General features: G+C 45.6%; 2 protein-coding genes across 2 annotated transcripts; one reads left to right on the top strand and one right to left on the bottom strand.

Annotated features, from left to right (window-relative positions):
• Positions 1–1,003: 1,003 nt before the first annotated feature.
• Positions 1,004–2,741, bottom strand: LOC138636479 (tRNA (guanine-N(7)-)-methyltransferase non-catalytic subunit wdr4-like). Its single transcript, XM_069724509.1, has 4 exons — positions 2,565–2,741; positions 2,001–2,069; positions 1,295–1,441; positions 1,004–1,190 (listed from the first exon to the last, which is right to left on the bottom strand). Exons 1-4 carry the CDS (start codon positions 2,645–2,647, stop codon positions 1,004–1,006), a joined length of 486 nt encoding a protein of 161 aa, XP_069580610.1. The 5' UTR covers positions 2,648–2,741.
• A 334-nt stretch (positions 2,742–3,075) lies between these two features.
• On the top strand, positions 3,076–13,714 carry LOC138636492 (fibrous sheath CABYR-binding protein-like). Its single transcript, XM_069724527.1, has 8 exons — positions 3,076–3,189; positions 3,434–3,491; positions 4,811–4,916; positions 9,601–9,935; positions 10,173–10,746; positions 12,055–12,118; positions 13,181–13,305; positions 13,401–13,714. Exons 2-8 carry the CDS (start codon positions 3,447–3,449, stop codon positions 13,430–13,432), a joined length of 1,281 nt encoding a protein of 426 aa, XP_069580628.1. The 5' UTR covers positions 3,076–3,189; positions 3,434–3,446; the 3' UTR covers positions 13,433–13,714.
• The last annotated feature ends 24 nt before the right edge of the window (positions 13,715–13,738 follow it).

Raw genomic sequence — 13,738 nt, 5'->3', positions numbered from 1 at the left:
TAGTGATGAGATGTGTTATTAGTGATCAGGTGTGTTATTAGAGATGAGATGTGTTATTAGAGATGTGTTATTAGTGATGAGATGTGTTAATAGAGATGAGATGTGTTATTAGAGATGAGATGTGTTATTAGAGATGTGTTATTAGTGATGAGATGTGTTAATAGAGATGAAATGTGTTATTAGAGATGAGATGTGTTCGTGATGAGGTGTGTTATTAGAGATGTGTTATTAGTGATGAGATGTGTTAATAGAGATGAAATGTGTTATTAGAGATGAAATGTGTTATTAGTGATGAGATGTGTTATTAGAGATGAGATGTGTTATTAGAGATGTGTTAATAGAGATGAGATGTGTTATTAGAGATGAAATGTGTTATTAGTGATGAGATGTGTTATTAGAGATGAGATGTGTTATTAGTGATGAGATGTGTCATTAGTGATGAGATGTGTTATTAGAGATGAGATGTGTTATTAGTGATGAGATGTGTTATTAGTGATGAGATGTGTTATTAGAGATGAGATGTGTTATTAGAGATGTGTTATTAGTGATGAGATGTGTTATTAGTGATGAGATGTGTTATTAGAGATGTGTTATTAGAGATGTGTTATTAGAGATGTGTTATTAGAGAGGAGATGTGTTATTAGAGATGTGTTATTAGAGATGTGTTATTAGTGATGGCATGTGTTATTAGAGATGAGATGTGTTATTAGAGATGAGATGTGTTATTAGAGATGAGATGTGTTATTAGAGATGTGTTATTAGAGATGAGATGTGTTATTGGAGATGAGATGTGTTATTAGAGATGAGCTGTGTGTTATTAGTGTTATTGGTGATGAGATGTGTTCTCATATCCCTGGATGTGACCTCTCTACTCTGAGTGGAGATAATCACACTGTGGAGAATATTTCCACTTCTGTCCACTGCAGCTGTGACAGTGTTGTGTCATCATGGTGACGGGTGACAGTGTTATGTCGTCATGGTGACGGGTGACAGTGTAGTGTCGTCATGGTGACAGTAGCCGGCGGTTTCTTACCACATCCAGCAGCATGGACAGGTGGCCCATCTTCAGCTCGCCCTCCTTCTGAGGCTCCTCCACCGAGAAGGAGTACACGTCTCCTGATTTGTCCGCCACCAGCAGCTCGTCCTCGGCCTGGCTGAACACCAGCGACGTGCACCTCCTCACCACCCACCTGTCGAACACACACCTGTCAAACACACACCTGCCAAACACACACTGTACGTCCGTCCACTGCGTGAAGCTGCTGCGTCTGGAGGACGAGGGGGGAGGTCCTACCTGGTGCTGACACAGCGCCACGAAGGCTCACAATGGAACAGAACCAGCCGCTTGGTGTCATCAGTCAGCGCCAGCAGCTTTCCAGAAGGAGCCACGGCGAAGGCGAGGACTTTGTCACTTCCTGTTTCCTCACAGGTGCCGCCATCACTGATGACACAGGAAACCAGCAGCAGCTGTTTCACTTCATCATGAGAGAACAAGTATCTGGTCTGAGAACTCCTTCATGAAACACCGGCTCCTCCACTGGAGCGCTCAACCCGTGTTTACCCGTGTTTACCCGTGTTTATCTGTGTTTACTCATGTTTACCCGTGTCTCCCCGTGTTTACTTGTGTTTATCTGTGTTTACTCATGTTTACCCGTGTTTACCCGTGTCTACCCGTGTTTACCTGTGTTTATCTGTATCTACCGTGTCTACTTGTGTTTATCTGTATCTACCCGTGTTTACCCGTGTTTACCCGTGTTTACCTGTATCTACCTGTGTCTCCCTGTGTTTATCCGTGTTTACCCGTGTCTACCTGTGTCTACCCGTGTTTACCTGTGTTTATCTGTGTTTATCCGTGTTTACCCGTGTCTACCTGTGTCTACCCGTGTTTACCTGTGTTTATCCGTGTTTACCCGTGTCTACCTGTGTCTACCCGTGTTTACCTGTGTTTATCCGTGTTTACCCGTGTCTACCTGTGTCTACCCGTGTCTACCCGTGTTTACCTGTTGGTGGCGTCCTTTCCGTTGTTCGGCTGCTTGTCAGCGGAGCTGCAGTTGAACACGAAGACGTCTCTGGGGCAGAGGACAGAGGACAGAATCGTATTTAACTCATTATTATTTATTTCATTATTACAGCATTTATCTTTTTAATGCATTCAATTGTCTTCATTTTTATTCGTTTTGTTTTAATCCATTTTATAGTTTATTAATCTGGCTCTTATATACTTTTATTTTAGATGTTAATTTACCTCCTGTCATTTTTATTAAATTATTCTTGTTTTTTTGGACTTTTTTAAATGATTTAGATGTTTGTGTTTCTGTCTGTCAATCATCTGAACTGGACCGACCTGTATAACTAAAGCCGGGTTGATTGAAGGATGCCTCGGTGAGCTGGAGGAGCTCCTGTCATGTGAAACATCTCCCTGCTCTGAACTTTTAAATTATTTCTGACTTTAAAGAGATGAGTGACATGTGTTAACAGCAGCTAGCTAACGCTGCTAGCCAGTAAAGACAGCACGAGCCCCCTGCGACCTCCCCACCGTGAAGGACACCGTGTCACACTCCCACCTGGACTCTGACGCGTGAACTGCGACCAGCTTCTTGTCGCAGGTGAAAATAATCCACTCTCCACAGAAACCCACGGCCGCCATCACTGTTTGTATGTAGCATGCGACGGGAACCCACGCGGAGCTATTTGGTCGCGTGAAAAATACGTCACCGAACACACGCCCCCTTGAAGAAAGTACAAAATGTACACAAACAGAGCTCCGCGTGGCACATGGCGGCTGCAGAAAGCAGTTTCCTGCTGGAAACAGACTGCCAGCTCTCTGAACTGTAAAATATTAAATACAAGTATTTCAGCGGAGACGGCGACGTCAGTGTGGCCGAAATTCAGGACAACAAACCCGCTTAAAACCACCAAATGTAGCCGGAGAAGATGTCCATAAGAATGAGTAGTTGTTGTAGATATAAGTACACATATCCAAATATCAGATCGCACATATATATACACAAATATACACATATAACAGCCTCATCCGAGACAAGGACAGGGAGGTCTGAGAGGAAGGGGCGTTCACTGTGTTACATAACAGGTGGTAAAGTTGGACCGAGCCATGTCCCTGCTGCTGTGAGCTGCTTCTGGAGAGCCGACCAGCACCGAAGGACTACACGAACCGCTTTTCATCGACAGGTAACTACCGATGTTGTACCATCACTGCACGAGGCTCCAATCACCACTGATAAAGTCCGCAGATCTGATCTTCATTTTAACATGCTGACATTACGACCTGCAGCTCTGCTTCATTTTAACATGCTGACATTACGACCTGCAGCTCTGCTTCATTTTAATATGCTCATATGACCACCTGCAGCTCTGCTTCTACTGTCTCTATGTGTTGATTTGTCGTCATGTATTTGATGCCCTGTGTCGACAGGCTGCACAGAAAGATGGCGGCTTCCCTGCTGAAGATAGGACAGCTGAGCTGTGTCAAGGTAATACTATTTCTGCACTTGACTTTTAAATGTGCTTTTTTTTAATTAAAAAAAAAAAAAATGCTCCATTTTTAGAAACACTTCCGGTTTGCATTTGTTTGTGTCGTCTCCACTTTAGACCTGATGATGATGATGATGGTGATGATGTCTGCAGAGTTGAACAGTGTGTAGCTGAAGCTCACTGATCTGTCGGAGAACTTCTTTAAATGGCTGTTTTGTAATATGAAAGCATGAGTTGCTGATGATACTGCGTGTTTGAGGTGACTGTGTGGAGAGGCTGAAACCAGAAACAGGTCTTGACAGCTGCAGCTCAGGAATCTCAGAGTCCTCTCACGTGAAGCTGCTGTCTGTTAGCACCAGCTCCTTTCTGTCCACTGGACACGGGCCATTCATTAAAATGGTTCTTGTGTGTTCACTCCACTGACCGTCAAATACAAACTCTGCACTCAAATGCTTCCAATCCTAAACTTTATGATCCTTAAAAAAACAAAAACTTGCATTAGGTTTTATTTAATTGGAGTTGAACCACAGGCTGATACATGAATATGTTCCTTTCTCTGTTTAAGTAGGTATTTATTCACTTCTTCCTCTTCTTCTCTATTGGGACTCCTTTGTCTCAGGTCTGCCAGGGCGTTAAGGTGTACACTATACGTGATCAGCAAGCTGGAAATAATTTGCAATAATTTTTTTTGCTTATATATGAAGACACCAAAGACATCAATGGCATCTCCTGTATGTGCAGGACATTAGGGCTGCAACTAACTTTTGTTTTCATTATAGATTAATCAGTCGTTCACTTTCTAGATCAATTTGACGTTTGACCTTTTAAATCAGGTTTAGTTTAAAAGGAGACTTTCCAAAACAGGACACAGAGGCAGGAGGAGGCAGACAAAAACCTTTCCTACCAGTTAGAGTGAAACGGAATTCAAACTGGACAACACAAAAAACAACAACTAAGAGCTGAAGATAAGTTGCCCGAGAGGCTCTCAACTTCCAATAAAGCAACTGAGAGTGGCTGAAGGTGAGTTTCTGTACTGACTGAGTGATTACAGCGAGGCCTCGTTGGAGAACTGCTGCAGCCGAGGCGGTACCGTGGAGTAGGACGAGAGTCCGACACCGACCCACAGAACCAGGAGCTCCAGACCAGTAACAGGCTGCATCCTGTTCACTTGGATTGGCCATTTTGACTGTGCTCTGTTACCACTTGGTTAAGAAAGAATATAACTGAGATTAAGTGTGTGTGTGTGTGTGTGTGTGTGTGTGTGTGTGTGTGTGTGTGTGTGTGTGTGTGTGTGTGTGTGTGTGTGTGTGTGTCTCAGTGTTTGCAGGCTGAGAGCTGGGTCACTCTGAGCAAAGCGCGGACAGCTGTAGCTTTTAGCACGAAATCTGGCGGCTCCAAGAAGTCGTCGAAAAAGAACAACACGGGTAGGTCACAGAGAGTCTCCGCTGCCGTAACAACGTGTGGCTGAGCTTCACCAGCTCTCACATGAAGCTCCAACTGTGGTACAAGTATCACTGATGTGGTCAAGAAAGAACCGTAGATCTAATATATCCTTCTATTTATATTTAAACTATAGTCATGTCATGTTAGATGTTCCATATCATTTCAGCTTCAGTCATCAAATTTAGCTATTTTGTTCAGTATCAAAAGTTGACGGTTTGTTTCTATTCACCGCTAACTGCAGTAACTGTCTCTATTGTAAATCCCCCCCAAACATGTTGGAAATACCTTTGGGATAAACTTAAATTCTATTAATCCCCAAACTGAAAAGGATGAAGGATATCCATGAACTTTGTCAAAATATGTGAATAAAAGGTTTTGGGTTGCCCAAAATGTCTCAAACTTTAGGAGCACCAGTACTCTCCTCAAGCCCTTTTATACAGCCGTGTACTGCGAGTTGAAAACATGTACAAACTATGATTTAAAAAAAAAAAAAAATTCAACATACGGGGAAAATGTAAAGTGTCACTTACATCCCAAATTATAGTACAGTATTTCAGAAAAACATGATTTGTTGAAACTCCAACATCACCCTGCTGAAGATGTGTTCTTACCAAACGTCCTCTGACTTTATTTCAGTAAAAAAAAAAAAAGATAAATACTTATTTCCAAAGAAGTAGTTGTGAATATTGACAGACACCATGTAAGATTGAACAGTTCTAACAGATAAGAACGTCCTCCAGATCCGAGCTGGGTTTATGGTGTTCTGCTGCAGAACATACAACTAAATGACATACCGCAATGGTCGGGTTAGATTCCCGCATGTCATGACAACAATTTAAACACATAACACGCAGCAGCTGCTTGTTCGTGGCTGCAGGGTAAGACAGCAGCTCTGACCATCTTGCGACTGTAGAACTCCTTTTTCTGTTGTCTAAATTTGGCATGGCAGATCTGCAAACTAAACAAAACAAAAAATGGCGGACCCTGAAAGAGGCATTTCTGTAGTCTGTCAATCACCAGTACATTAGAGAACCTTCTCTTCTTGCCTTTCACAATAAAAGCTCTTGAGCTATACATTATGGAACTTAATTTCAATCAAAGCATTTGCAAAGTAAAAAAAGAAAAAGAAAAAAAGAATACAACAAAAAGGTTTTTAATTGAGTTTTCAGCTAGCACATAGCAGTGGATCTGACTCCATCTGGCCGTTTGACTGAGAACCCAAGGACGCTACTCCCACCTAGGGCAGAGGCCTTGACTGCAACACAGGCCTGTCAATCAAACCAGACAAGCCCCCTGACAGCTCTCTTTGAGGCCTAATATCTAGTCAATGCTGGAATTATTTCCAGAAGGACGTCCAGAACACTGATCAGGAGGGCACTTATCTAATGACACCATCATGACTTGTGGCAAACACTTACTGACTGTATTTCAAGAGAAATGCTGAATGGGAGTCTGGAGCATAAAGCTTTTTGGAGCCAACCCCTAGTGGACGTCAGCGGTGTTGCACTTTAAGTCACTTCTGCGTTGGCATCACTTTTCAGACCCTGAAACGCAAAGTGCCATATTATTATGGAAAAACACAGAAAGCGTAGACCGACTTAATGCTACTACCTGTCTCCACCAATCAAACGTCTCACCACCCACCACATAGTGTGCTCTGCTAATGTTACCCTAACATCACTACCCATATTGCTCATACACCCAAGTAAGACCTTGTTACAAAGGTTCGGCACCACGGTGAGAGTGTGCAGTATCTCACTGGGTTATCAAGTTGGCACTGCCCTTCATCAACGTTTTGAATCCGGTTCACAACACCTCGGGAAGGCTCAACAGCAGTCTACAACAACTACTCCCTCAATCCTCTCACCCCCCACCTTTGTTGTACCTGCTTTACATCTACTCTAGTGACCTGTGCCCATGTACTTTGGCAGCATTGGCAGCTGGCGACAAAGGCCGACTGGATGACTTGTAAGAAGGAAGCTGGCAATGAAGGCCGACTGGATGACGGGTAGAAAGCAAGCTGGCGACTGGATGACGGGTAGGAAGGAAGCTGGCGACTGGATGACGGGTAGGAAGGAAGCTGGCGACTGGATGACGGGTAGGAAGGAAGCTGGCGACGAAGGCCGACCGGAAGACTTGTAGGAAGCTGGCGACCGGATGACTTGTGGAAAGGAAGCTGGCGACGAAGGCCGACCGGAAGACTTGTAGGAAGGAAGCTGGCGACGAAGGCCGACTGGATGACTTGTAAGAAGGAAGCTGGCGACGAAGGCCGACCGGAAGACTTGTAGGAAGCTGGCGACTGGATGATTTGTAGGAAGGAAGCTGGCGACGAAGGCTGACCAGAAGACTTGTAGGAAGGAAGCTGGCGACGAAGGCCGACTGGATGACTTGTAAGAAGGAAGCTAGCGACGAAGGCCAACTGGATGACTTGTAAGAAGGAAGCTGGCGGCGAAGGCCAACTGGATGACGGGTAGGAAGAAAGCTGGCGACGAAGGCCGACCGGATGATGGGTAGGAAGGAAGTTGTCGATGAAGGCCGACTGGATGACTTGTAAAAAGGAAGCTGGCGGCGAAGGCCAACTGGATGACGGGTAGGAAGCAAGCTGGCGACCGGAAGACTTGTAGGAAGGAAGCTGGTGACGAAGGCCGACCGGATGATGGGTAGGAAGGAAGTTGCCGATGAAGGCCGACTGGATGACTTGTAGGAAGGAAGCTGGCGACGAAGGCCGACCGGATGACGGGTAGGAAGCAAGCTGGTGACCGGATGACTTGTAGGAAGTAAGCTGGTGACCGGATGACTTGTAGGAAGTAAGCTGGTGACCGGATGACTTGTAGGAAGTAAGCTGGCGACGAAGGCCGACCAGATGATTGGGAGGAAAGAAGCTGGCGAACAGATGACTTGTAGGAAGCTGGCGACAAAGGCCGACCGGATGACGGGTAGGAAGGGAGCTTTTGACGAAGGCCGACTGGATGACGGGTAGGAAGCAAGCTGGTGACCGGATGACTTGTAGGAAGCTGGCGACAAAGGCCGACCGGATGACGGGTAGGAAGGAAGCTTTCGACGAAGGCAGACCAGAAGACTTGTAGGAAGCTGGCGACTGGATGACTTGTAGAAGGAAGCTGGCGATGTCCAGTCCACATGTCCCAAGTGTCCTCGAGAAAGGTTTGATGGCAGCTCTGCCACCAAAGCAGACAGGTGTGGCAACTCTTGAGGACGGTCCAAAGGCAGGACATATGGGGCCCCTCACAAGGATGGCCTGGAAGCAAGACAGACTGGTGACCAGCTGGTGATGGATGTGAGGACCCACAGGATGATTGGTTGGAGGCTGGCATGAGAGATGCCATCGACTGACTCCTTAGAAGACATTGGGAAAAGGGTTGGCATCTACCACCCCAGAGGCAGGCAGGGCAGGAAAGTGTTGGAAGACAAACTGTTTTTGGAAGCTGACCAGGCACCGCTAAACCAAAATACCCCAAAATGCTCAACAAGGTCTAGAGAACAGATTTGGCCTTGTATGTCCCAGTAGAGCAAGGGATAGGGCTCTACTGACTCGCAAAGAATGGTGCAATTACAAAAAACATGCAGGTGAACACAATATCTACAAAGGGCAGGATCTCACTGAAGTTTCGGAAATCTAAGGCATAAGATCACTGCAGTTCAGCATTTTCAAGCATTTTAGTGTCACAAGTCCATCTGAAATCAACCCTGTGTGGGTAAGCAAACGTACAAAGAAGGAACTGGTCAGGACTGGGGATGCCAGCAGCCCAAGTTAGGTCTTTTGGGTCCTGTCGCACTTTCCCATCACCCACATTTTTTATTTTTTATTCAGACTGAAAACCTTTTTGGCTGGCATACTACAATTCAAGCTCTAATGTTAATGGAATCCACTCAACTAATCCCTGCTGCCTTGAAAGCACAGCATAGGAACAACTGTTCAACCAGCACCAAACTAACATCCCATAGTTCAGTTAACCAGCACATCCAGCAAAAGTAGAAAAAGACCACTGACCTACATAAAACTGTGCAGAAAGCAAATGCCAGAGCACATCAGGCCTGAAGCAGCTCCAGATTTGCTGACATAGACACACCGGTCCTTCCTTAATTTTCATGCATGCACGACCAGTTGGACTAAACCACCCTAGGCCGATGGTGGGTTATACAGGCCATTTTATCTGTAGCCAGGTGCCTCTCAGTTTGTGTAGATGTATTTCCTGTCAACCCATCAGAATTATTATTATTATTATTATTATTGTTATTGTTGATATTCAGTGATGCTTGTACCACAGTTCAACATTTTCACTTCTGGATTATAAGATTATTTAATGACTAAGTACCCACCAGCTGGCTAATGTTCATGTGTTTGTGGTGCTTTTGATTATAATTATTCTCTTTACTTCACTATAAAAGTGCTACTGTCAAGGTTAAAGTTGTTCTTTTCTCGCAGCTTTCCTATAATACATTTTCTATATCCCTTTGGCAAACTCGTAGGCTTGTGATAGTTTCCTTTTTTTTTTGTACCAGATTCTTCCTCCAAAGATATCTTTTGAGTCAAATGTTGGGATTTATTTTGTGGGTTTATAGAGGACATACAAACGTTCAAAAATATACATTTGTTTAAAAATAAAATAATGCATTCTGTCTGCTTGCCCTCCTCCTTCATCCTAGACAAAAAACAGGCTAAAACATTCTTTGATATAGAGAAACTTGTTCAGCACAAGACATATGAGTTTCCCACGAAAGAAGGTTCTGCAGCGGCAGCAGCTGCAGCAGCCGCTGCTACGCCAGCAGCAAAGTCTTTGCCCTCTGCTGCTGCGCCTGAGGCTGTCGCAGCCATCCCAGCGGTAGAAGCCACTACACCTGTAGTTGATGCCACTCCCATTGCTGAAGCTATCCCTGAGCCTGCGTCAGCAGCTGAAGCCAGTCCCGTTATTGAAGCGACACCTGCCGTCAAATCAGTCTCTGAATCTGCCCCAGTTGTGGAAACCACACCAGTGGCTGAAGTTGTCTTAGAAGTGGTTGAACCAGTGGTTGAAGCAGTTGTTGAAGCTGTACCAGTGGTTGAAGCAGTTGCTGAAGCTGTACCAGTGGTTGAAGCAGTTGCTGAAGCTGTACCAGTGGTTGAAGCAGTTGCTGAAGTGGTTGCTGAAGCTGTTCCAGTGGTTGAAGCCGTTGCTGAAGTGGTTGCTGAAGCTGTACCAGTAGTTGAGGCTGTCCTTGAAGCTGTACCAGTAGTTGAGGCTGTCCTTGAAGCTGTACCAGTGGTTGAAGCTGCGGCTGAAGCTGCTGCATCCATAGTTGAAGCTGCCGCAGCTCTACCAGTTAAAGCCGCACCAGTTGACGCTGCAGCGCCTGAGCCTGTGGCTGAAGCCGCCCCTGTAGAAGCAGTTCCTGAGCCTGTGGCTGAAGCAGCTCCTGAGCCTGTGGCTGAAGCAGCTCCTGTGGCTGAAGCAGCTCCTGAGCCTGTGGCTGAAGCAGCTCCTGTGGCTGAAGCAGCTCCTGAGCCTGTGACTGAAGCAGCTCCTGAGCCTATGGCTGAAGCCACCCCTGTAGAAGCAGCTCCTGAGCCTATGGCTGAAGCCGCCCCTGTAGAAGCAGCTCCTGAGCCTATGGCTGAAGCCGCCCCTGTAGAAGCAGCTCCTGAGCCTATGGCTGAAGCCGCCCCTGTAGAAGCAGCTGCTGAGGTTGCAGCAGAAGTTTGTGCCCCTGCAGAGAGCACCGAGGAGCTGGTGGACTCTGCTCCTGTCGTAGCTGAAGCTGCAGGAGAGGAGCTGCCTCCGGAGGTCCCGGCTGAACCCGTTGAACCATCTGAGGGTACACACAATAACCTCCCCCACCCCCACAATCCTTCTCTTTTCCTCTGTGGACCCTGCAGTCTACCAGCATATCTATCAGTTTATACAGACATAGTGTAGGACAGCAGTTTGTGATGAGTGTAAGAATAAAGTGTAAAGATATTTGGCATCACAAACACACGTTTTTGCTCTAGCCTCACACAACTTGTTCTAACAGTTCCCATGACTTTTAACACCACTGTTCATGTCATACCCACCCTGCCCTCTGGGCCGGGGCATCTTTCATGCATTTTCAGTTCGGCTGGTTGTCCTCTATGTTTGTGGTGCTTCAGCACTCTTTTATGTGATGCATGCATTTAACATTGTTTTGGCTACACATTTTTCTCTTGCTTGTTTTCCATGTTTTCATTTTTTCACATATTACTAATGTCTGCCTGCCAGCTGCATACATTTCTTTCTGTTTTCTAGAATTTCTTTTTAACTTCCTGTATAAGTCACTGTCGTTAGTTTGTTCCACCTTTCACTCATTCCGTTATTTACTTTTAGCAAAAACTGTAGATGATTTTTGGTTTTGAGATCCAGCCATCCAACACGACAGAAAATAATTCTCAACACTGTCCATTTCCTTCTTTTGTGTTTTTGGTTTTATGGAACTGTTTTCTTTATTTGTTTTATTGGTGATTAATGTTAAAGGGTGTGTGCCATTTTCACTGGTGGAGGAAAAGGTTAAGGTCGCAGCCATCACCTGTCATCTTGTTTTGTTTTTACCTCTAACTACTCCTTCCCTCACACTTCTCACCTGTATTTGGGCGTGACATGGTGATGTGATGTCTGTGCACAGTTTGATCCGGTGTATTTTGTTAATGGATAAAGTGGAAATGTAAACCTTTCTTCCACTTTCTTTCATGGTAAAAGCACTTTGTGAGATTGCACTCTGGTTGCTGTGTGTGGAGTAAAAGTTGAAGATTTTAAATTGTTTCTTTTGATTTCACAGTTAAGCATCTGTACAAATGAGATTTGAATTAGGCTGCTTTGCAACTAGACTACTGGAAACCTCGACCTTGCAGCGGTGCTGTAAATGTGTAGTATAGCATAACCTATCCCAGCAACCTTTTAACCTGTCAACTGACCTGACCTGTACAGTCTTTCCTTTCTGACCTGTTTACCTGCCTCCTGTCTCCCACTCCCAGGTGCATGAAGGTTATGGTTAAAACCGGATTTATTTCTTCTTGACAAATGGACAGAAGATATCCAGATGCATGATCTTGGTTTATGTAGAATCTTTCTGTGAAGAGAAATTCATTTTCTTTCTTTTCGTGACTCTCAGCTCAAATGGACCCAATTCAGAAGCTCTTCCTGGACTCCATACGCCAGTACTCTACCAAAAGCCAGTAAGTGTCACTACCTGTACGAAGCAGGTCAAAGTTCATCCATGATTGTGTCTTTGCAGGTTGTCTCTAAAACGTCATGGAACTGTTGCTCCGTCACATCTGACTGACTGGACGTGATCGCTATCTCAAAACCAGCTCTGGTTTAACTGAACTACAGCTAAACCGTCTGTCTGAGCCGCCCAACACCAACGTGTCGGAGAGCACCATCATCATGTAGCACCTGGTACACCTACTCACATGTACTAAACTACATTTTCGTACACTTGCTTGTTTAGTGTTGTCTCAAATCGCACATGGCTGTTGTGTACTTAGCGGAAATGACGACGGCAACATTTTTATGCATCACCTGTCAACATTTCTGCCAACTTTGGTCACAAAACAGTCCGGTACAGTGCCTGCTTGACATGCTACATCGAACAGGCCTGTCAACCAAGACAGCCCAACAACGTCCAGAGCCTCCAGCATCCCAGGGCATATCTCATTGACCCCGGGCACCTTTTCACAGAGGAGCTTCTTGACTACCTCAGAAACCTCCGCCAGAGATATGAGTGAGACTCCTTCCCAGGGGACACGCTGAACGGGTTCAGGAGGTCCTTAAAGTGGTCTTTCTACTGCCCGACCATATCCCCAGTCCAAATCCGCAGTTCTCCTTCCCGGCTGTAAAGGGACAGGTACCGATGACCTTCCGACCACAACTCCCAGCACCCACAGGCTGTGAACATGGTCCACTCAGATTCCATGCCCGCAACCTCCCGGGTTGCTCGAGGACGGTGCCCCGGTTTCCCTCGTCTGGGCGAGGTGGTGTTTTCCCGTGGGCTGCTTTTCATCTCGGGTGTTTTGAACCGCTCTTGTTCAGTATACTTTTATCCAGTAGCTAGCTAGTCTGCGCAGTTCTTATCAAACATTATTCAGTAAGAACTCAAGTGTGTCAGCTGTGGATGAATACATGGTGTATGTGAGTATAATGAAGTCAAATAACTGGCGAATGTTAGATGTGACAGTTTGTGATGATCCGTATGGATGGTTCATACCGAGCTTTAGATCCGTGTCCTCCTTCTGCAGGGCTACTGGGGGGCTCGTGGATGCAGGTTTGGAGTACGAGAAGGCTTTGGCAGAAGAGATAGCCAAGCTGCAGAGACTCTACGGTGGTGGAGACCTCACATCTTTCCCAGAGTTCAAATTCCCAGGTGAGTCCGATCCGACCACAGCGGTGCGTTAGCTGCTGGTAACAACAGTACAACTGAAGTGTTTCATCTTAACGGCTCTGCTTTGTGTGTTTTAGAGCCCAAGTTGGATGAAGTTTCCCAGAAGTGAACATCAGCCCTTTGCAACTGAACTTTTCTACTGTCGCCTTTTTCCTGTGTATCATTGCTCCATAGTGGACCATGAACCTCCCCGTGATGGTAGCGTTACAACAGACCCTCGCCTCCGTCTTTGTGTGTGAAGATGGAGCCGTTTCTATGTATTCTGAGAATGGACGCTAAAGCATTAGATGTACGTTGTTGGCAGACAAAGTGAATTTAGAGATGTTTGAATTAAGCTTCGTGTAGACTGACCATGGCTGAGCTGAGTGTGAATAAAAACAATAAATTCCAAGTCCTACACGTCTCTTTTCCTCAT

Source organism: Brachyistius frenatus, unplaced genomic scaffold (assembly GCF_029030835.1).
Source record: "Brachyistius frenatus isolate BFR_SWC_R1_liver_20210118 unplaced genomic scaffold, ASM2903083v1 Contig_380, whole genome shotgun sequence".
Taxonomy (NCBI): domain Eukaryota; kingdom Metazoa; phylum Chordata; class Actinopteri; family Embiotocidae; genus Brachyistius; species Brachyistius frenatus.
Note: the sequence above shows the minus strand (reverse complement) of the source record. Positions and strands in the feature narration are given on the sequence as shown.